The following is a 22,592-nucleotide window of genomic DNA, read 5'->3' on the forward strand; positions in this document are numbered from 1 at the left end:
CTCTGATTATAAACTCTTTATTTGATCACTGACCAACCATCAAAAGACAGTTTATCAAGCAAAGTCATACTGCAAAGTTGAAGCAACCATTGAAACCCTGAAACAGCCTGCTCCCAACCATATCCTACTCCAGCAACAAGCAACGAAAACATCCGCTTGCGTCTGGCCCAAAGAGGAACGAGAAATGTTCTCTACAGAGTTGGCAACAACTGCTCCACCAATCCATCCACAGACCACACATTTACACTGCCAAATTGAGAGATGAACTGGAGCTGCCTGTACCTTGAGGAAAATAGCAAGTCGTCCCATGAGGAACAGTGTAGCCAGCCTTCTCTATTTCCATTACAGCATGGAAGAAAGGACCACATCCTCATTGCCTAGTTCTGGCTCAGCAGAAGACTAAACAACTGTACCCAAATAGACCTCTACCGCCAGAGGAACAAAAGCAGCAGCCAAGATAAATTGAAAGGAAATTCTTCCTACAGAATCTCTATAACTAAAGAAAGGGGATCAAGCTAAAAAGGACAGTAAAGCATTCTGGGTCTTTACATTTCAAGGTCACTGTGACATGGTCAAATGGCCTCTTCGGCCTCCTTAAAGACTCTCTTACCTTTCAATATTCTGTTATCTTCTTATAAAATAATTTGATTGGCTAAAATAATGAAAATTGTGAAATATCTATGCGTGTGGCACAGCATGAATCCAGCAGCAAAGGTAGCTGCCATTTTGCTTGCCTCCTGCTCTGACATATCCCAAGCTTAATCAATTAAAATAATTAGGTTGATATGTCTCAGCAAGCAATACACATTGCCTAGAATTACTCCCTGTCAGGATAAGTATGTGGTTCATTCTAAGCAGTTGCATCCTTGTTAAAAATATGCAAAAAACTTTTAAAGGTTTCCCTAAAAACAAAAAACAGTGCATGGTGAGCCCTATGAGAGGAAGCCATATTTTATGACCTTTTCTTTTGCAGTCATCTTGAACTTTAATAATATTTAAATTTTTTTTTTTATAAATGTTATTCCTGACTGATTCTGGAAAAGAAATGCTTTGACTTTTTTGTGTCTATTTTTTATTGAATCCTGGACATGCGCAAAGAAGAAAAATACAGTTAACTTGGTTTTGCATTTATGTAGCCAGCATTGAGGCTGGCCAACAATGAATGTATACAGGCCCATGTGCACACGGGTGTGACAATAAACACAGATGGGCCTGAAGAGAAAGAGGTGAGCAGCACCTCCTTCAGAAAAGGAGGCAATAGGCCTTCAAAATACCATACAATCAGCCTATCCTTTCTGTTCCCTTTTAGATGACTGAAACACAAATTGGGACTTACTAAGAATAGGACGGACAAGAAACAGGTCGTGACTTTGGTGGACTCAAAGTAAATTCTGAGGGTCAACAGGAATTTCAGAAAACATAGTGATTTTATAAAGTTACTCAAAAGGTTAACCTTGCCCTTTGGCCACCTTTATTTGTTTGACACATAAACAAACATCTTTACAGATATGCCAGCCACTCATAAAGCATAGTACTTGATACATATGAGACAAGTTCCCTTTTCCCAGCACTTGCCACCTAGTATCACGTCACCTCACACGCATGAAGATGATTAGTAATTCACCCCTCACATCTTTGCTCTCCATTGATAAGAAATTCCAGTTATTCTAAGCTTTCTGCAGAAGTTTTTTGGCTTTAGGTGCACATGCTGCTTGAGGGAAAATTATGTTCTTTACTACATTTCAGTAATCATTGAAAATTCAACATCATAATCATCTTACTATATATATTACAGGCTAGATGGGTTATACTAGCTTCCCATGTTCATTCCTAGCTGATCAACTTCTTTTTTTTTTTTTGAGACGGAGTCTTGCTCTGTCACCCAGGCTGGAGTGTAGTGGCACGATCTTGGGTCCACGCCATTCTTCTGCCTCAGCCTCTCAAGTAGCTGGGACTACAGGCGCCCGCCACCAAGCCCAGCTAATGTTTTTTGGTATTTTTAGTAGAGACAGGGTTTCACCATGTTAGCCAGGATGGTCTCCATCTCCTGACCTCGTGATCCACCTGCCTCGGCCTCCCAAAGTGCCGGGATTACAGGCGTGAGCCACCACGCCCAGCCTGATGAACTTCTAAAACCTTGATTTGCCAGTTCGGAAATGGGAAGTTTAACTTCTCATTTATACTCTCTATCTCATCATTGTCAACCCTAGACAAAGATGTAATTTAAATTTCATTGACTTCAAATGCCTGAGCAGGAAGAATAAAAAGCACTTCCCCAAGCAAAGACCATAGTACTCTGCATCTCAGAGGCTCCAAATTTTAACCAAAAACCAATGAAAATGTTAACAGTTAAACTCAGAGAACCTTGGGCTTCACACAAACTAATGGTTACTATTCATATACAGAAGGATAGTATAGAATGAATGAATAGCATTCATCTTCAAAAGGCTATTCAAAATCATAGGATCATGTTCCATATACTACCACTAAGATTCCCCACATTAAGCTTAAGAGTTATTTTAGTTTCATTCTATACTCAAACAAAACTAATTCCAGTTAAACCCATATTTTAGGGTCTACTAATTCATGAATTTAAAGGGAATTTACACCTATATCTGTAATGCTAGTCCCGTACAAAAGAAATGAAAAAAAACTACTACCTTGTGGTATCTGTGAGACTCAAAAGGCACCCCAGACCAAATATCACTATTATCAGTCAGCCAAAATAACTAGAACTCTTTCCATCAAAATTATTTGTTTGGGTTAAGGCATTAGAATCCCTTCTTTGGGTTAACCCTTCTGAAAATTCCCAGAAGAATGGTAGTGTTTCTGAGATAATATAACAACTAATGCCTTAACAGTGCCTATGATATTCAATGATATGGAAATCACATGCCTATGAAATGGATTTCATATACCTATAAAAATCCTCACAGGGACCACCCTGGTCCAGGCCCTCTCATCTAACATCCAAATTACTGAAACAGTCTTTCTCATTTCTCTACATGCAGGTTCTTCTCCTTCCAAACCATCCTTCATCCTGTGATGAAGCAATTAGAACTAGTGTGGATGGATCTACTAGAAAGTAGAAGTACTAAATCCCTTTAAAACTGTTCTAGAATGCAGTCCTTTCACTAAGTCAAAAATTTATCATTAAAAGCACAGTAGTCCCAAAATAATTAACAGCCAGTCTCACAGGTGTCAAATCAATGTTCAGGCCATTGAGCAGAAATTTTTTCTAACTTAGGGCACTAATTTCTGTTAATTTCACAAAACTGGCAGATAATTAGTACTTACAATTTGCCAAACACTTCATAGCTGACAGCACCCAATGAGGAAGTTCTTCTGAAGGAAAAAGAAAATTTTTATTCAATTCCATATAACTCAAGGAATCATATACATACTTGGTATCATAAGAATGTATTACTCGACCAAGTAATATGAACCATATCTGCTAATCACAAATCACCGATTTATGTTATTAGAACATTTAAAAGATGGAAACCTTTCCTTGTCAGCAGTGTTATAACATGCACTTACATAAATCATGCCTACAGATTTCTCTAAGGATACAATGCACCTTTTTAAAGCTATAGTAAAAAGAAAAAATGTATAGTTTGCTCCAAACAAACCAAAAGACAAACCAATTATTTTAAGAATTACAAAAAGAAAAAGAAAAGAAAAATTATTAGTCATCAAACACATTTGTGAAACAAGTTCATCAAACACCACCAGCCCCTCAAAAAGGGTAATTCTGTAGGTCCAATATAAGTATCATTTTACATGTTTCCATTTTCAAAATGCTTTAGGCCAAGAAAGTTCCACTGACATATTAATGTTAGGCTATTAGTATTAGGACAACTTTTAAATAATAGTAACTGAACATTGCTACAAAAAAATCCCAGCTGAACCATTTGGTACAGAATCTCTTCCCTCCACGCCCTGCCACAGACATCTGATGAGATGGGCTAGCACTCAGGCTGCCACTTCATCTTCTCTATTTCTGTAAAACTGTGAAGACACTTGTTGAATTGTGTTAGATCTAATGAACCGGAGTCTTGTAAAATGCTCTCTTCTTTTTTAAGATCTTACTTAATAAAATGAAAGATGATTGATCATCTAACTGATAACTAAAAATATTAATTTGCTACACTCAGAGAACGTGGAAGAATTTTAGATGTATTTCAAAGGCTGCACTCTCCCCCTCATTCTATGGAACTTAATTTTATATGTTGATATTAACCTCAAAACTCATAAAGTCACCACAAACTTATTTGTCTTTCATTGTCCTCCATTCCTCGTATAGGGACTATAAAAGGAGAAGTGTTTCAGGTCTGAAGATAGGTTCTGCTCCTGTCAGGAAACATGGCATAGAATCCAGGAGCTGGTTTTTTTGAGAAGATCAACAAAATTGATAGACCGCTAGCAAGACTAATAAAGAAGAAAAGAGAGAAGAATCAAATAGATGCAATAAAAAATGAAAAAGGGGATATCACCACCGATCCCACAGAAATACAATCTACCATCAGAGAATACTACAAACACCTCTATGCAAATAAACTAGAAAATCTAGAAGAAATGGATAAATTCCTCGACAAATACACCCTCCCAAGACTAAATCAGGAAGAAGTCGAATCTCTGAATAGACCAATAACAGGTTCTGAAATTGTGGCAATAATCAATAGCTTACCAACCAAAAAGAGTCCAGGACCTGATGGATTCACAGCTGAATTCTACCAGAGGTACAAGGAGGAACTGGTACCATTCCTTCTGAAACTATTCCAATCGATAGAAAAAGAGGGAATCCTCCCTAACACATTTTATGAAGCCAGCATCGTCCTGATACCAAAGCCAGGCAGAGACACAACCAAAAAAGAGAATTTTAGACCAATATCCTTGATGAACATTGATGCAAAAATCCTCAATAAAATACTGGCAAACCGAATCCAGCAGCACATCAAAAAGCTTATACACCATGATCAAGTGGGCTTCATACCTGGGATGCAAGGCTGGTTCAACATACGCAAATCAATAAATGTAATCCAGCATATAAACAGAACCAAAGACAAAAACCACATGATTATTTCAATAGATGCAGAAAAGGCTTTTGACAAAATTCAACAACCCTTCATGCTAAAAACTCTCAATAAATTAGGTATTGATGGGACATATCTCAAAATAATAAGAGCTATCTACGACAAACCCACAGCCAATATCATACTGAATGGGCAAAAACTGGAAGCATTCCCTCTGAAAACTGGCACAAGACAGGGATGCCCTCTCTCACCGCTCCTATTCAACATAGTGCTGGAAGTTCTGGCCAGAGCAATCAGGCAGGAGAAGGAAATAAAGGGTATTCAATTAGGAAAAGAGGAAGTCAAACTGTCCCTGTTTGCAGATGACATGATTGTATATCTAGAAAATCCCATGGTCTCAGCCCAAAATCTCCTTAAGCTGATTAGCAACTTCAGCAAAGTCTCAGGATACAAAATCAATGTACAAAAATCACAAGCATTCTTGTACACCAATCACAGACAAACAGAGAGCCAAATCACGAGTGAACCCCCATTCACAATTGCTTCAAAGAGAATAAAATACCTAGGAATCCAACTTACAAGGGATGTGAAGGACCTCTTCAAGGAGAACTACAAACCACTGCTCAATGAAATAAAAGAGGATACAAACAAATGGAAGAACATTCCATGCTCATGGGTTGGAAGAATCAATATCGTGAAAATGGCCATACTGCCCAAAGTAATTTATAGATTCAATGCCATCCCCATCAAGCTACCAATGACTTTCTTCACAGAATTGGAAAAAACTACTTTACAGTTCATATGGAACCAAAAAAGAGCCCGCATTGCCAAGTCAATCCTAAGCCAAAAGAACAAGGCTGGAGGCATCACGCTACCTGACTTCAAACTATATTACAAGGCTACAGTAACCAAAACAGCATGGTACTGGTACCACAACAGAGATATAGATCAATGGAACAGAACAGAGCCCTCAGAAATGATGCCGCATATCTACAACTATCTGATCTTTGACAAACCTGACAAAAACAAGAAATGGGGAAAGGATTCCCTATTTAATAAATGGTGCTGGGAAAACTGGCTAGCCATATGTAGAAAGCTGAAACTGGATCCCTTCCTTACACCTTATACAAAAATTAATTCAAGATGGATTAAAGACTTAAATGTTAGACCTAAAACCATTAAAATCCTACAAGAAAACCTAGGCAATACCATTCAGGACATAGGCGTGGGCAAGGACTTCATGTCTAAAACACCAAAAGCAATGGCAACAAAAGCCAAAATTGACAAATGGGATCTCATTAAACTAAAAAGCTTCTGCACAGCAAAAGAAACTACCATCAGAGTGAACAGGCAACCTACAAAATGGGAGAAAATTTTTGCAACCTACTCATCTGACAAAGGGCTAATATCCAGAATCTACAATGAACTCAAACAAATTTACAAGGAAAAAACAAACAACCCCATCAAAAAGTGGGCAAAGGACATGAACAGACACTTCTCAAAAGAAGACATTTATGCAGCCAAAAAACACATGAAGAAATGCTCATCATCACTGGCCATCAGAGAAATGCAAATCAAAACCACAGTGAGATACCATCTCACACCAGTTAGAATGGCCATCATTAAAAAATCAGGAAACAACAGGTGCTGGAGAGGATGTGGAGAAATAGGAACACTTTTACACTGTTGGTGGGACTGTAAACTAGTTCAACCATTGTGGAAGTCAGTGTGGCGGTTCCTCAGGGATCTCGAACTAGAAATACCATTTGACCCAGCCATCCCATTACTGGGTATATACCCAAAGGACTATAAATCATGCTGCTATAAAGACACATGCACACGTATGTTTATCACAGCACTATTCACAATAGCAAAGAGTTGGAATCAACGCAAATGTCCAACAACGATAGACTGGATTAAGAAAATGTGGCACATATACACCATGGAATACTATGCAGCCATAAAAAATGATGAGTTCGTGTCCTTTGTAGGGACATGGATGAAACTGGAAAACATCATTCTCAGTAAACTATCGCAAGGACAAAAAACCAAACACCGCATGTTCTCACTCATAGGTGGGAATTGAACAATGAGAACTCATGGACACAGGAAGGGGAACATCACATTCCGGGTACTGTTGTGGGGTGGGGGGGGGGGGGGGCGGGGACAGCATTAGGAGATACACCTAATGCTAAATGATGAGTTAATGGGTGCAGGAAATCAACATGGCACATGGATACATATGTAACAAACCTGCACATTGTGCACATGTACCCTAAAACCCTAAAGTATAATAAAAAAAAAATTATGGAAAAAAAAAAAAAATTCCAGATCTGCAAATAAACAAATATTCCTAGAGGTGGATTCTGCAGCCTCAGCAGCCGCAGCTGATGCCCACCTAAGCAACCTTCCAAAATTCCTGATCCATACAATTATGTAAAAACTACAATGGGCTGGCACAGTGGCTCACACCTGTAATCCCAGCACTTTGGGAGACCAAGGTGGGTGGATTGCCTGAGGTCAGGAATTCGAGACCAGCCTGGCCAACATCGTGAAATCCCGTCTCTACTAAAAATACAAAAATTAGCCGCACATGGTGGCGTGTGCCTGTAATTCCAGCTACTCGGGAGGCAATGACAGAAGAATTTCCTGAACCCGGGAGGCGGAGGTTGCAGTGAGCTGAGATTGCACCACTGCACCACTTCCACCTGGGCAACAGAGCGAGACTCCATCTAAAAAAAAAAAAAAAACTACAATGGTTATTTTAATCCACTAAGTTTGACATAGTTTTATTACACAACACATAACTAGAAAAGAAATTTGTGGCATCTCCAACAGGATCGGGCAGTGAAATGGATGCATGAAGGGCCTCAGAAGGACTTCTTAATAGAGGTTGAAAGAACAGTAAGGAAATTGTTGTGGAACAGTATGGAAGGTGGAGAAAAAAATCTGTGTTGCACAGTGGCATAAATTTCAGTAAAACTGTCACCTGTGGTAATAGGGAAACTAAAAAAGGTGGATCTGGCAAACAAATTTCCCAGGATGAATGATGAAAATGACAACTGGTTTCTTTTATAACAGCTGCAATAACCAGGTGTGGATTGTGCCAACTTAAAAACGATGAGGTGGATAAATTTGAAAAGAAGAGCTTCAGCCGGGCATGGTGGCTCATGCCTGTAATCCTAGCACTTTGGGAGGCCGAGGCGGGCAGATCACAAAGTCAGGAGTTCGAGACCAGCCTGACTAACATGGTGAAACCCTGTCTCTACTAAAAATACAAAAATTAGCCAGGCATGGTGGCATGTGCTTGTAATCTCAGCTACTTGGGAGGCTGAGGCGGGAGCATTGCTTGAATCCGGGAGGTGGAGGTTGTGGTATGCTGAGATCGTGCCATTGCACTCCAGCCTGGGCAATAAGAGCAAAACTCCGTTTCAAAAAAAAAAAAAGGAAAAAGAAAACAAGAGCTTTATTTCTCATAAAGGGTTTCAGCCTGTAGGCTAGCCATCCCACAGGTTGGGAAGCAAAGCCTCCAGCAGCAGCTGAGAGCAAGCACTTTGAGGGAGGGGTAAAGGGAACAGGAATTTATGCTGAGCGAGGTAGCCAAATATGCATATTTCATAAGCTAAAGGAAAAGTCATGAATATTTATGAAAGGAGAAATATGCACATGTGCAATTGAGCTTCATGCACCTTTCATGGGCTGCATGTTCAAAAAATGGTGGCATTAGCATGATCTGAAGATGGAGTTTTCAGCCCATTGATGTCAAAAAATGAAACAAAGGACACAAAACCATCACCATGTATCCTCCACCAGTCAGCCAAAACCGGTCTGGAGATGGTGTCAGTTTTTAGCAAGGGATGTATTGTGAAATTGCAAAAAAAAGTAGGAAGCGTCCAGTCACAGCCTCAGATGACTGGCTTAAGATGATAAAGCATTGAGTCATCTGTTTCTTGTCTTCCAGAGCTGGTTTCTGCTTATTCCTTAGGAAAGAAATCTGGTTAAAGGTTACTAAGGAAGGGACATATTGAGACTTGTCCAACCCCTTATCCCATCATGGCTAAGAACTCAGTTTTTAAGGTTTCTTTTTTGTAGAATGCTTTTTATTTATTTATTTATTATTTCAATAAGTTTTGAGGGACAGGTGGTGTTTGGTTACATGAATAAGTTCTTTAGTGATGATTTCTGAGATTTTGGTGCACCCATCACCTGAGCAGCGTACACTGTAACCAATGTGTAATCTTTTATCCCTCATCACCTCCCCACCCATTCCCCAAGTCCCCAAAATCTATCATATCATTCTTATGCCTTTGCATCCTCATAGCTTAGCTCCCACTTATAAGTGAGGACACACAATGTTTCGTTTTTCATTCCTGAGTTACTTCACTTAGAATAATGGTCTCCAATTTCATCCAGATTGCTGCAAATGTCATTATTTTGTTCCTTTTTATGGTGGAGTAGTATTCTATGGTATATATATATATATATATATACACACACATACATACCACATTTTCTTTATCCACTCATTGATTAATGGGCATTTGGGCTGGTTCCATATTTTTGCAACTGCAAATTGTGCTGCTGTAAACATGTGTGTGCAAGTGTCTTTTTCGTATAATGACTTCCTTTCCTCTGGGTCGATACCCAGTTGTGGGATTGCTGGATCAAATGGCAGATTTACTTTAAGTTCTTTAAGGAATCTCCACACTGTTTTCCATAGTTGTACTAGTTTACATTCCCACCAGCAGTCTAAAGGTGTTCCTTTTTTGCCACATCCATACCAACATCTTTTTTTTTTTTAATGGTCAGTCTTGCAGGAGTACGGTGGTATCACATTGTGGTTTTGATTTGCATTTCCCTGATCATTAGTAATGTTGACCATTTTTTCATGTGTTTGTGGGCCATTCGCATATCTTTTTTTGAGAATTGTCTACTCATGTCCTTAGCCCACTTTTTGATAGGATTGTTTGTTTTTTTCTTGCTGGTTTGATTGAGTTCCTTGTAGATTGTGGATATTAGTCCTTTGTCGGGTGCATACTTTGTGAACATTTTTTTCCTACTCTGTGGGTTGTTTGTTTACTCTGCTGATTATTTCTTTTGCTATGCAGAAGCTTTTTAGTTTAATTAAGTCCCATCTATTTATTTATTTGTCTTTGTTTTTGTTGCATTTGCTTTTGGATTCTTGGTCATGAAGTCTTTGTCTAAGCCAATATCTAGAAGGGTTTTTTCGATGTTCTGCGATTTTTATGATATCAGGTCTTATATTTAAGTCTTTAATACATCTTGAGTTGATTTTTGCATAAGGTGAGAGATGAGGATTCAGATTCATTCTCCTACATGTGGCTTGCCAATTATCCCAGCACCATTTGTTGAATAGGGTGTCCTTTCCCCACTTTATGTTTTTCTTTGCTTTGTTGAAGATCAGTTGGCTGTAAGTATTTCACTTTATTTCTGGGTTCTCTATTCTGTTCCATTGCTCTATGCACCTATTTTCATACCAATACCATGCTGTTTTGGTGACTATAGGTTTATAGCATAGCTTGAAGTCAGGCAATGTAATACTTCCAGATTTGTTCCTTTTGCTTAGCCTTGCTTTGGCTATGTGGACTCTTTTTTGGTTCCACATAAATTTTAGGATTGTTTTTACTAGTTCTGTGAAGAATGATGGTGGTGTATTAATGGGAATTGCATTGAATTTGTAGATTGCTTTTGGTAGTACAGTCATTTTTCCAATGTTAATTCTACCCATCCGTGAGCATGGAATGTGTTTCCATTTGTTTGTGTCATCTGTGATTTCTTTCAGCAGTGTTTTGTAGTTTTCTTTGTAGAGGTCTTTCCCCTTCTCAATTAGGTATATTCCCTAAGTTTTTTGGTGTTTTTTTTTCTTTTTTTTTTGGCGGGGGGTACTATCGTAAAAGGAATTGAGTTATTGATTTGATTCTCAGCTTGGTCACTGTTGGGGTATAGCAGTGCTACTGATTTGTGTACATTAATTTTGTATCCTGAAACTTTACTGAATTCATTGATCAGTTCCAGGAGCTTTTTGGATGAGTCTTTAAGGTTTTCTATGTATACGATCATATCATCAAGAAACAGTGACTGTTTGACTTCCGCTTTAACAATTTGGAGGCCTTTATTTCTTTCTCTTGTCTGATTGCTCCAACTAGGACTTCCAGTACTATGTTGAACAGAAGTGGTGAAAGTCAGCATCCTTGTCTTTTTCTGGTTCTCAGGGGGGATGCTTTCAACTTTTCCCTGTTCAGTATAGTGTTGGCTGTGGGTATGTCATAGATGGCTTTTATTACCTTAAGGTACATCCCCTCTAGGCTGATTTTGATGAAGATTTCAATCACAAAGTGATGCTGGATTTTGTCAAATGCTTTTTCTGTGTCTATTGGGATGATCATGATTTTTGTTTTTAATTCTGTTTATGTGGTATATCACATTTATTGACTTGCAGATGTTAAACCATCCCTGCATCCCTGGTATGAAACCCAATTGACCATGGTGGATTATCTTTTTGATATGCTGTTGGATTCGGTTAGGTAGTATTTTGTTGAGGATTTTTGTATCTATGTTCATCAGGGATATTGGTCTATAGTTTTCTTTTTTTGTTATATCCTTTCCTGGTTTGATATCAGGGTGATAATGGCTTCATAGAATGATTTAGGGAGGATTCGCTCTTTCTCTATATTTTGAAATACGTCAATAGGATTGGTACCAATTCTTCCTTGAATATCTGATAGAATTCAGCTGTGAATCCTTCTGGTCCTAGACTTTTTGTTGTTGCTGGCTATTTTTTTCTGACCATTTGAATCTCGCTGCTTGCTACTGGTCTGTTCAGAGTTTCTATTTCTTCCTGGTTTTATCTAGGAGGGTTATATATTTTCAGAAATTTATACATCTCCTCTAGGTTTTCTAGTTTGTGCACATTAAGGTGTTCCTAGTAGCCTTGAATGATCTTTTGTATTTACGTGGTATCAGTTGTAATATTTCCCATTTTGTTTCTAACTGAGCTTATTTGGATCGTCTCTCTTTTCTTGGTTAATCTTACTAATGGTCTATTGATTTTGTTTATCTTTCCAAAGAACCAGCTTTTTGTTTTGTTTATCATTTGTATATTTTTGTGTTTCAATTTCATTTAGTTCTGCTCTGATCTTTGTTATTTCTTTTCTTCTGCTGGGTTTTGGTTTGTTCTTCCTTCTCTAGTTCCTTGAGGTGTGACCTTAGATTGTCTATTTGTGCTCTCTCAGATTTTTATATGTAGCCATTCAATACAATGAATTTTCCTCTTAGTACTGCTTTTGCTGTATCCCAGAGATTTTCATAGGTTGGGTCACTACCATAGTTCAGTTCAAAGAATTTAATTTCCATCTTGATTTTGTTATTGACCCAACAATCATCCAGGGGCAGGTTATTTAATTTCCATGTCTTTGCATGGCTTTGAGGGTTCCTTTTGATTTCCAATTTTATTCCCCTGTGGTATAAAAGAGTACTTGATATAATTTCAATTTTCTTATATTTATTGAGACTTGTTTTGTGGCCTATCATATGGTCTATCTTGGAGAATGTTCCATGTGCTGATGAATAGAATGTATATTCTGCACTCATTGGATAGAATGTTCTGTAAATATCTCTTAAGTCCATTTGTCCTAAGGTATAGTTTAAGTCCATTCTTTTTTTTTTTTTTTTTTTTTTTTTTTTTATTGAGACGGAGTCTCACTCTGCCGCCCAGGCTGGAGTGCAGTGGCATGATTTTGGCTCACTACAAGCTCTGCCTCCTGGGTTCACGACATTCTCCTGCCTCAGCCTCCTGAGTAGCTGGGACTACAGGCGCCCACCATTGCACCCAGTTAACTTTTTGTATTTCTAGTAGAGATGGGGTTTGACCATGGTCTCGATCTCCTGACCTCGTGATCTGCCCGCCTCGGCCTCCCAAAGTGCTGGGATTACAGGCATGAGCCACCGCGCCCAGCCCCAGTCCATTGTTTCTTTGTAGATTTTGTCTTGATGATTTGTTTAGTGCTGCCAGTGGAGTACTGAAGTCCCCCACTATATTAGTCTGTTTTCATACTGCTATAAAAACTGCCAGAGACCAGGTAATTTATAAAGAAAAGAAGTTTAATTAAAGCATAGTTATGCATTGCTGGGGAGGCCTTAGGAAACTTACAATCATGGCAGAAGGGGAAGCAAACGTGTCCTTCTTCACAAGGCAGCAGGAGAGAAAGAGCAAACAAGAGCAGAGAAAACTGCCTTATAAAATCATCAGATCTCATGAGAATTCACTCACTATCAGGAGAACAGCATGAGGAAAACTGTCCCCAGGATCCAATCACCTCCCACCTGGTTCCTCCCTCAACACATGGGGATTGTAGGGATTTCAATTCTAGATGAGATTTGGGTGAGAACACAGGGCCAAACCATGTCACCCACAATTACTGTGTTGCTGTCTATCTCATTTGTTAGGTCTAATAGTAATAGCTTTATAAATTTGAAAGCTCCAGTGTTAGGTACATATATATTTAGGATTGTGATATTTTTCTGTTGGACCAGTCCTTTTTATCATTATGTAATATCCCTCTTTGTCTTTTTTAACTATTGTTGCTTTAAAGTCTGTTTTGTCTGAAATGAGAACAGCTATTCCTGCTCGCTTTTGGCATCCATTTGCATGGAATATCTTTTTCTACCCCTTTACCTTTAGTTTATATGAGTGCTTATGTGTTAGGTGAGTCTCTTGAAAATAGCAGACACTTAATTGGTGAATTCTTATCCATTTTGCCACATTCTGTATCTTTTAACTGGAGCATGTAGGCCATTTACATTCAATGTTAGTACTGAGAAGTGAGGTACTATTCTATTCATTGTGCTACTTGTTGCCTGAATAGCTTGTTGTTTTTTTTCATTGTTTTATTGTTTTATAGGTCCTGTGAGATTTATGCTTTAAAGAGGTTCTATTTTGGTGTATTTCATGCATTTGTTTCAGGATTTAGAGCTCCTTTTAGCAGTTCTTATAGTAGCTTGGTAGCAGCAAATTCAGCATTTGTCTTTAAAAGACTGTATCTTTGCTTTGTTTATGAAGCTTAGTTTGACTGGATACAAAATTCTTGGCTGATAATTGTTTAAGGAGGCTAAAGATAGGACTCCAATCCCTTCAAGCTTGCAGGGTTTCTGCTAAAAATCTCCTGTTAATCTGATAGGTTTTCCTTTATAGGTTACCTGGTGCTTTTGCCTCACAACTCTTAAGATTCTTTCCTTCATCTTGACTTTAGATAATCTGATGACTATGTGCCTAGGTGAATATCTTTTTGCGATAAATTTCCCAGGTGTTCTTTGAGTTTCTTGTATTTGGATGTCTAGATCTCTGGCAAGGCCAGGGAAGTTTTCCTTGATTATTCCCTCAAATACGTTTTCCAAACTTTTAGATTTCTCTTCTTCCTCAGGTATACCAAATATTCTTAGGTTTGGTCATTTAGCATAATCCCAAACTTCTTTGAGGCTTTGCTCACTTTTTTAATTCTTTTTTTCTTTGTCTTTATTGGATTGAGTTAATTCAAAAGCCTTGTCTTCAAACTCTGAAGTTCTTTCTTCTATTCGTTTAATTCTATCACTGAGACTTTCTAGTGTATTTTGCATTTCTCTAAGTTTGTCCTTTATTTCCAGAAGTTGTGATTGTTTTTTATTTATGCTATCTGTTTCTCTGAAGATATTTCCATCCATATCCTGTATCATTTTTTAAATTTCTTTAAGTTGAACTTCCCCTTTCTCTGGTGACTCCTTGAGAAGCTTAATAATCGAACTTCACAATTCTTTTTCTGGCAATTCAAGGATTTCTTCTTGGTTTGGATCCATTGCGGGTGAACTAGTGTAATCTTTTGGGGAGTGTTAAAGAACCTTGTTTTGTTATATTACCAGAATTGTTTTTCTGTTTCCTTTTCATTTGGGTAGATTATGTCAAAGGGAAGATTTGGGGATCAAGGGCTATTGTTCAGATTATTTTGTCCCACGGGGCGATCCCTTTGAGAGACAAGACTAGCTGGGTTTCGTAGGCCGACTAAGAATTCCTAAGCCTAGCTGGGAAAGGTGACTACATCTACGTTTAAACATGGGGCTTGTAACTCAGCTCACACCCAACTAATCAGGTAGTAAAGAGGGCTCACTAAAATACAAATTAGGCTAAAGCAGGAGGTAAAGAAATAGTCAAATCATATATCGCCTGAGAGCACAGGAGGAGGGACAATGATCAGGATATAAACCCAGGCATTCCAGCAGGGAGCAGCAACCCCCTTTGGGTCCCCTCCCATTGTATGGGAGCTCTGTTTTCACTCTATTAAATCTTGCAACTGCACACTCTTTTGGTCCATGTTTGTTACGGCTCGAGCTGAGCTTTTGCTCGCCATCTAGCACTGCTGTTTGCCACCGTCACAGACCCGCCACTGACTTCCACCCCTCCAGATCCAGCAGGGTGTCTGCTGTGCTTCTGATCCAGCGAGACACCCATTGCTGCTCCCAATTGGGCTAGAGGCTCACCATTGTTCCTGCATGGCTAAGGGCCCAGGGTTCGTCCTAATCGAGCTGAACACTAGTTGCTGGGTTCCACAGTTCTCTTACGTGACCCACAGCTTCTAATAGAGCTATACCACTCACCGCATTGCCCAAGGTTCCATTCCTTGGAATCCATGAGGCCAAAAACCCCTGGTCAGAGAACAAAAGGCTTGCTGCCATCTTGGAAACAGCCCGCCCCCATCTTGAGAGAGGCTCGTCACATCTTGGGAGCTCTAAGAACAAAGACCCCTACCACCCCCCGTAATGTTTGGTGGCCCATATGGGGATTCTCCAAAGCAGTGAGTGATATCAGACCACTTTCACTTGCTATTCTGTCCTATCCTTCCTTAGAATTGGAGGAAAATACTGGGCACTTGTCGGCCAGTTAAAAACAGTAGCGTGGCTGCCGGACTTAAGACTCAGGTGTGAGGCTGTCTAGGGAAGGGCTTTCTAACAACCCCCAACCTTCTGGGTTGGGAGCGTTGGTCTGCCTGGAACCAGCTTCTACTTTCACAGTTTTCCTGGGGAAGCCAAGGGCTGACTAGTGGCAGAAAGCTGTCATCCCGAACTCCTGGCATTAGCCAGTTGAGATCATGGCACAGCCAGAAGTCTCTATTCAACCAGTTGCCCATGTGTGCGTCCCACCTTTCCTTCTGACCCATACCTCCTGGGTCCCGACCACGACTTTCTTGAAAGTGTAGCCCCCAAATTATCCTTACCTCTGAATCTACTTCCTTCAACCCCTGCCTTCTAGGTACTAATGGTTCAGACTTTCATTCCCTCTAGCAAGTTGTATCTCCAAAGGGATCTAAAGAAGCTCTATGCTGCATCCTTAGGCATCTAAGCTATGAACCCAGGGAGTCTTGTCCCTGATGTCCCTCCAATTTAGGTATACAGCTCTCGACATGGGCAGTTATGTGAGACCTGTTCCCCACCACCCTTCCAGGGCCTTAGAACTGATAACCCAGTATTTTAACAACTGGAACTGGATCTACCACAACATAATAGATCAGGATGAAAATGAATTGAGTAAATTAAAGGGAGGCGCGTATTCCTATAGTGGCAAATGGGGGCAACAAGCGAACGTCCTTCCACTGTGTTTCCAAAATCCATCTACAAGGAGATAGAGAAGAGAGAGAGAGAGAAAGAGAGAGAGACAGAGAGGAGAGAGAGAAAAAAACAGGAGACAGAAAGAGGAGAGAGAGAGACAGAGAGGAGAGAGAGACAAAGAGTGGGGAGAGAGAGAGAGAAAGAAAAGAAGTAGTAAAGAAAAAACAGTGTACCCTATTCCTTTAATAGCCAGGGTAAATTTAAAACCTATAACTGATCATTGGAGGTCTTCTCTGGGATCCTATAACACTCCAATACCACTTTGTTGTCAGTATAAACAAGGGCATAGCCCAAAAGGACTGAGGCCACTGACAACCCATAGCCTTCCTATCAAAAATCCTTAACCCAGTAACCCGTGGATGGCCCAAATGCATTTAATCTGTAGCGGCAACTGCTTTGCTAGTAGAAGAAAGTAAAAAAATAACTTTTAGGGGAAACCTCATTGTGAGCACACCTCACCAGTTCAGAACTATCCTAAGTCAAAAAAAGCAAAAAGGTAGCTTACTAACTCAAAAACCTTAAATTATGGGGCTATTCTGTTAGAAAAAAGGTGATTTAACACTGACCACTGAAAATTCCCTTAACCGAGCAGACTTCCTAACAGAGGATTTAAATCTTAATTACCATACAAAGGTCCGACCAGACCTGGGAGGAACTCCCTTCAGAAAAGGAGGATAGATGGTTCCTCCCAGGTGATTAAGGAAAAAAACACAATAGGTATTCAGTAATTAATAGGGAAACTCTTGTAAAAGCAGAGTTAGGAAAATTGCCTAATAATTGATCTGCTGAAACCTGCAAGCTGTTTGCACTCAGCCAAGCCTTAAAGCACTTACAGAATAAAAACAAAAACAACTCTATCTCAATCCTGACTCAAAAGGTTACCTACACCCTCTCTGAAACAAATTTGCATAAGAACTGTTGTTTATGGGAATACATCTTAATGGGGCAGCTGGGTTATGAAATACTCAGGAACCCAGCCCAGCTCTAGGACTCACCCCAGAGCACAAAGGCAATGTTGGGCACGCTGGTAAAGGACCACTAGAATCCAGCAGCCTGGAACCCTTTCTTTGTGGTCAAGAAAAGCAGAAAAAGGGGTGCAGGACTGCTACATCAGTAAATGTAACTAATCCCATAAGCAGAGGTCCATGGGTGGTTACACACCCTGGAAAGGAATAAGCATTAGGACCATAGAGAACGCTCTAGGACTAACGCTCATCAGAAAATGACTAGGGGTGCTGGCATCCCTATGTACTTTTTTCAGTTAGGAAACGTTTCCCCCAAGGCAAAAATGCCCCTAAGATGTATTCTGGAGAATTCAGCCCAGTCAGGGTGCATTACCTTTTTCCCTCTCAGACTTGAAGCAAATTAAAACAGACCTAGGTAAATTATCAGATAACCCTGATGGCTATATTGATGTTTTACAAGGGCTAGGACCATCCTTTGATCTGACGTGGAGAGATATAATGTTACTGCTAGATCAGACACTAACCCTAAATAAGAAAAGTGCTGCCATAACTGCAGCCCAAGAGTTTGGCGATCTCTGGGATCTCAGTCAGATCAATGATAGGATGACAACAGAGAAAAAAGAATAATTCCCCACCAGACAGCAGGCAGTTCCCAGTGTAGACTCTCATTGGGACACAGAATCAGAACATGGAGATTGGTGCCGCAGACATTTACTAACTTGCATGCTAGAAGGACTAAAAAAAACTAGGAGAAAGCCTATAAATTATTCAATGATGTCCACCATAACACAGGGAAAGAAAGAAAATCCTATGGCCTTTCTGGAGAGACTAAGGGAGGTATTGAGAAAGCATACCTCTTTGTCACCTAACTCTATTAAAGGCCAACTAATCTTAAAGGATAAGTTTATCACTCAGTCAGCTGCAGACATTAAAAAAGAACTTCAGGCCAGGCACGGTGGCTCACGCCTGTAATCCCAGCACTTTGGGAGGCTGAGGCAGGTGGATCACAAGGTCAGGAGATTGAGACCATCCTGGCTAACACGGTGAAACCCCATCTCTACTAAAAATACAAAAAATTAGCCGGGCGTGGTGGCGGGCGCCTGTAGTCCCAGCTACTCTGGAGGCTGAGGCGGGAGAATGGCATGAACCCGGGAGGCAGAGCTTGCAGTGAGCCGAGATCACGCCACTGCACTCCAGCCTGGGCGACAGAGCGAGACTCCGTCTCAAAAAAAAAAAAACAAAAAAAAACTTCAAAAGTCTACCTTAGGCCCAGAGCAAAACTTAGGAACCCTATTGAACTTGGCAACCTCGGTTTTTTATAATAGAGATCAGGAGGAGCAGGTGGAATGGGACAAACGGGATAAAAAGAAGGCCACTGCTTTAGTCATGGCCCTCAGGCAAGCGGACTTTGGAGGCTCTAAAACAGTGAAAGCCTGAGCAAATCGAATGTCTAATAGGGCTTTCTTCCAGTGCCACCTACAAGGACACCTTAAAAAACACTGTCTGAATAAAAATAAGCTGCCCCCTCGTCCATGCCCCTGATGTCAAGGGAATCACTGGAAGGCCCACTACCCCAGGGGACAAAGGTCCTGTGAGTCAGAGAAGCCACTAACCAGATGATCCAGGAGCAGGACTGAGGGTGCCCAGGACAAGTGCCAGCCCATGCCATCACCCTCACAGAGCCCCAGGTATGCTTGACCATTGAGGGATAGGAGGTTAACTGTCTCCTGGACACTGACGTGGCCTTCTCAGTCTTACTCTCCTGTCCCAGCCAACTGTCCTCCAGATCTGTCACTATCCGAGGAGTCCTAGAACAGGCAGTCACTAAATACTTCTCCCAGCCACTAAGTTATGATTGGGGAACTTCACTCTTTTCACATGCCTTTCTAATTATGCCTGAAAGCCCACTCCTTTGTTAGGGAAAGACATTCTAGCAAAAGCAGGGGCCATTATACACCTAAACATAGGAAAAGAAACACACTTTTGGCCGGGCGCGGTGGCTCACGCTTGTAATCCCAGCACTTTGGGAGGCCGAGGTGGGCGGATCACGAGGTCAGGAGATCGAGACCACGGTGAAACCCTGTCTCTACTAAAAATACAAAAAATTAGCCGGGCGTGGTGGCGGGCGCCTGTAGTCCCAGCTACTTGGAGAGGCTGAGGCAGGAGAATGGCGTGAACCCGGGAGGCGGAGCTTGCAGTGAGCCGAGATCGCGCCATTGCACTCCACCCTGGGCAACAGAGCGAGACTCCGTCTCAAAAAAAAAAAAAAAAAGAAACACACTTTTTTTGTCCCCTACTTAAAGGAGGAATTAATCCTGAAGTCTGGGCAACAAAATGACAATATGGATGAGCAAAGAATGCCCATCCCGTTCAAGTTAAACTAAAGGGTTCCGCCTCCTTTCCCTACCAAAGGCATTACCCCCTTAGACCCGAGGACCAATAAGGACTCCAAAAGATTGTTAAGGACCTAAAAGCCCAAGGCCTAGTAAAACCATGCAGTAGCCCCTGCAATACTCCAATTTTAGGAGTACAGAAACCCAACGGACAGTGGAGGTTAGTGCAAGATCTCAGGATTATCAATGAGGCCGTTGTCCCTCTACACCCAGCTGTACCTAACCCTTATACTATGCTTTCCCAAATACCAGAGAAAGTAGAATGGTTTACAGTCCTGGACCTTAAGGATAACTTTTTCTGCATCCCCGTACATCCTGACTCTCAATTCTTGTTTGCCTTTAAAGATCCTTCAAACCCAACATCTCAACTCACCTGGACTGTTTTACCCCACAGGGTTCAGGGATAGCCCCCATCTACTTGGCCAGGCATTAGCCCAAGACTTGAGCCAGTTCTCATACTTGGACACTCTTGTCCTTTGGTATGTGGATGATTTACTTCTAGCCACCCATTCAGAAATCTTGTGCCATCAAGCCACTCAAGCGCTTTTAAACTTCCTCACCACTTGTGGCTACAAGGTTTCCAAACCAAAGGCTCAGCTCTGCTTACAGCAGGTTAAATACTTAGGGCTAAAATTATTCAAAGGTACCAGGGCCCTCAGAAAGGAACGTATCCAGCCTATACTGGCTTAACCTCATCCCAAAACCCTGAAGCAATTAAGAGGTTCCTTGGCATAACAGGCTTCTGCCGAATATGGATTCCCAGGTACAGTGAAATAGTCAGGCCATTATACACACTAATTAAGGAAACTCAGAAAGCCAATACCCATTTAGTAGAATGGGCACCTGAAGCAGAAGTGGCTTTTCCAGCCCTAAAGAAGGCCCTAACCCAAGCCCCAGTGTTAAGCTTGCCAACGGGGCAAGACTTTTCTTTATATGTCACAGAAAATACAGAAATAGCTCTAGGAGTCCTTACACATGTCCGAGAGACCTGCTTGCAACCCATGGCATACCTGAGTAAGGAAATTGATGTAGTGACAAAGTGTTGGCCTCATTGTTTACAGGTAGTGGCAGCAGTAGCAGTCTTAGTATCTAAAGCAGTTAAAATGATACAGGGAAGAGATCTTACTGTGTGGCCATCTCATAATGTGAACAGCATACTCACTGCTAAAGGAGACTTGTGGTTGTCAGACAACCATTTGCTTAAATATCAGGTTCTATTACTTGAAGGGCCAGTGCTGCGACTGCGCACTTGTGCAACTCTTAACCCAGCCACATTTCTTACAGACAATGAAGATAGAACATAACTGTCAACAAGTAATTGCTCAAACCTACGCCGGTTGAGGAGACCTTCTAGAGGTTCCCTTGACTGATCCCAACCTCAACTTGTATACTGATGGAAGTTCCTTTGTAGAAAAAGGACTTCAAAAGGTGGGGTATGCAGTGGTCGGTGATAATGGAATACTTGAAAGTAATCCCCTCACTCCAGGAACTAGCGCTCAGGTGGCAGAACAAATAGCCCTCATTCAGGCACTAGAGTTAAGAGAAGGAAAAAGGGTAAATATATATACAGAATCCAAGTATGCTTACCTAGTCTTCCATGCCCATGCAACAATATGGAGAGAAAGGAAATTCCTAACTTCCGAGGGAACACCTATCAAACATCAGGAAGCCATTAAGAAATTATTATTGGCTGTACAGAAACCTCAAGAGGTGGCAGTCTTACACTGCCAGGGTCATCAGAAAGGAAAGGAAAGGGAAATAGACGGGAACTACCAAGTGGATATTAAAACCAAAAGAGCCACAAGGTTGGACCCTCCATTAGAAATGCCTATAGAAGGACCCCTAGTATGGGGTAATCCCCTCTGGGAAACCAAACCCCAGTACTCAGCAGAAGAAATAGAAAAGGGAAGATCATGAGGACATAGTTTCCTCCCCTCAGGATGGCTAGCCACTGAAGAAGAAAAAATACTTTTGCTTGCAGCTAACCAATGAAAATTACTTAAAACCCTTCACCAGACCTTTCACTTAGGCATTAATAGCACCCATCATATGGCCAAATCATTATTTACTGGACCAGGCCTTTTCAAAACTATGAAGCAGATAGTCAGGGCCTGTAAAGGGTGCCAAAGAAATAATCCCCTGCACTTCAGGCTATGCATTTCAATCTCTGTATCTTTAACCTCCTTGTTAAGTTTGTCTCTTCCAAAATCAAAGCTGTAAAACTACAAATCGTTCTTCAAATGGAGCCCCAGATGCAGTCCATGATGAAGATCTACAGCGGACCCCTGGACCGGCCTGCTAGCCCATGCTCCGATGTTAATGACATTGAAGACACCCCTCCCAAGGAAATCTCAACTGCACGACCCCTCTTACACCCCAATTCAGCAGGAAGCAGTTAAGAGTGGTCGTCGGCCAATCTCCCCAACAGCACTTGGATTTTCCTGTGGAAAGGGGGGACCGAGAGACAGGACTAGTTGGATTTCCTAGGCCGACTAAGAATTCCTAAGCCTAGCTGGGAAAGGTGACCGCGCCTACCTTTAAACATG

The 22,592-nt window shown here is 40.9% G+C and overlaps 1 protein-coding gene across 1 annotated transcript in view; it reads right to left on the reverse strand.

Annotated features, from left to right (window-relative positions):
• DEPDC1B (DEP domain containing 1B) overlaps positions 1-22,592 on the reverse strand; it is a 101,972-nt gene that overhangs the window by 42,655 nt on the left and 36,725 nt on the right. Inside the window, exons 3-4 of the mRNA XM_058434241.1 lie at positions 19,011-19,129; positions 3,298-3,345 (exon numbers count right to left, since the gene is read on the reverse strand). Coding sequence (XP_058290224.1) covers positions 3,298-3,345; positions 19,011-19,129 — 167 coding nt within the window. The remainder of the gene's footprint in view (positions 1-3,297; positions 3,346-19,010; positions 19,130-22,592) is intronic.

Source organism: Hylobates moloch, unplaced genomic scaffold, assembly GCF_009828535.3.
Source record: "Hylobates moloch isolate HMO894 unplaced genomic scaffold, HMol_V3 SCAFFOLD_23, whole genome shotgun sequence".
In the NCBI taxonomy this organism is placed as follows: Eukaryota; Metazoa; Chordata; class Mammalia; order Primates; family Hylobatidae; genus Hylobates; species Hylobates moloch.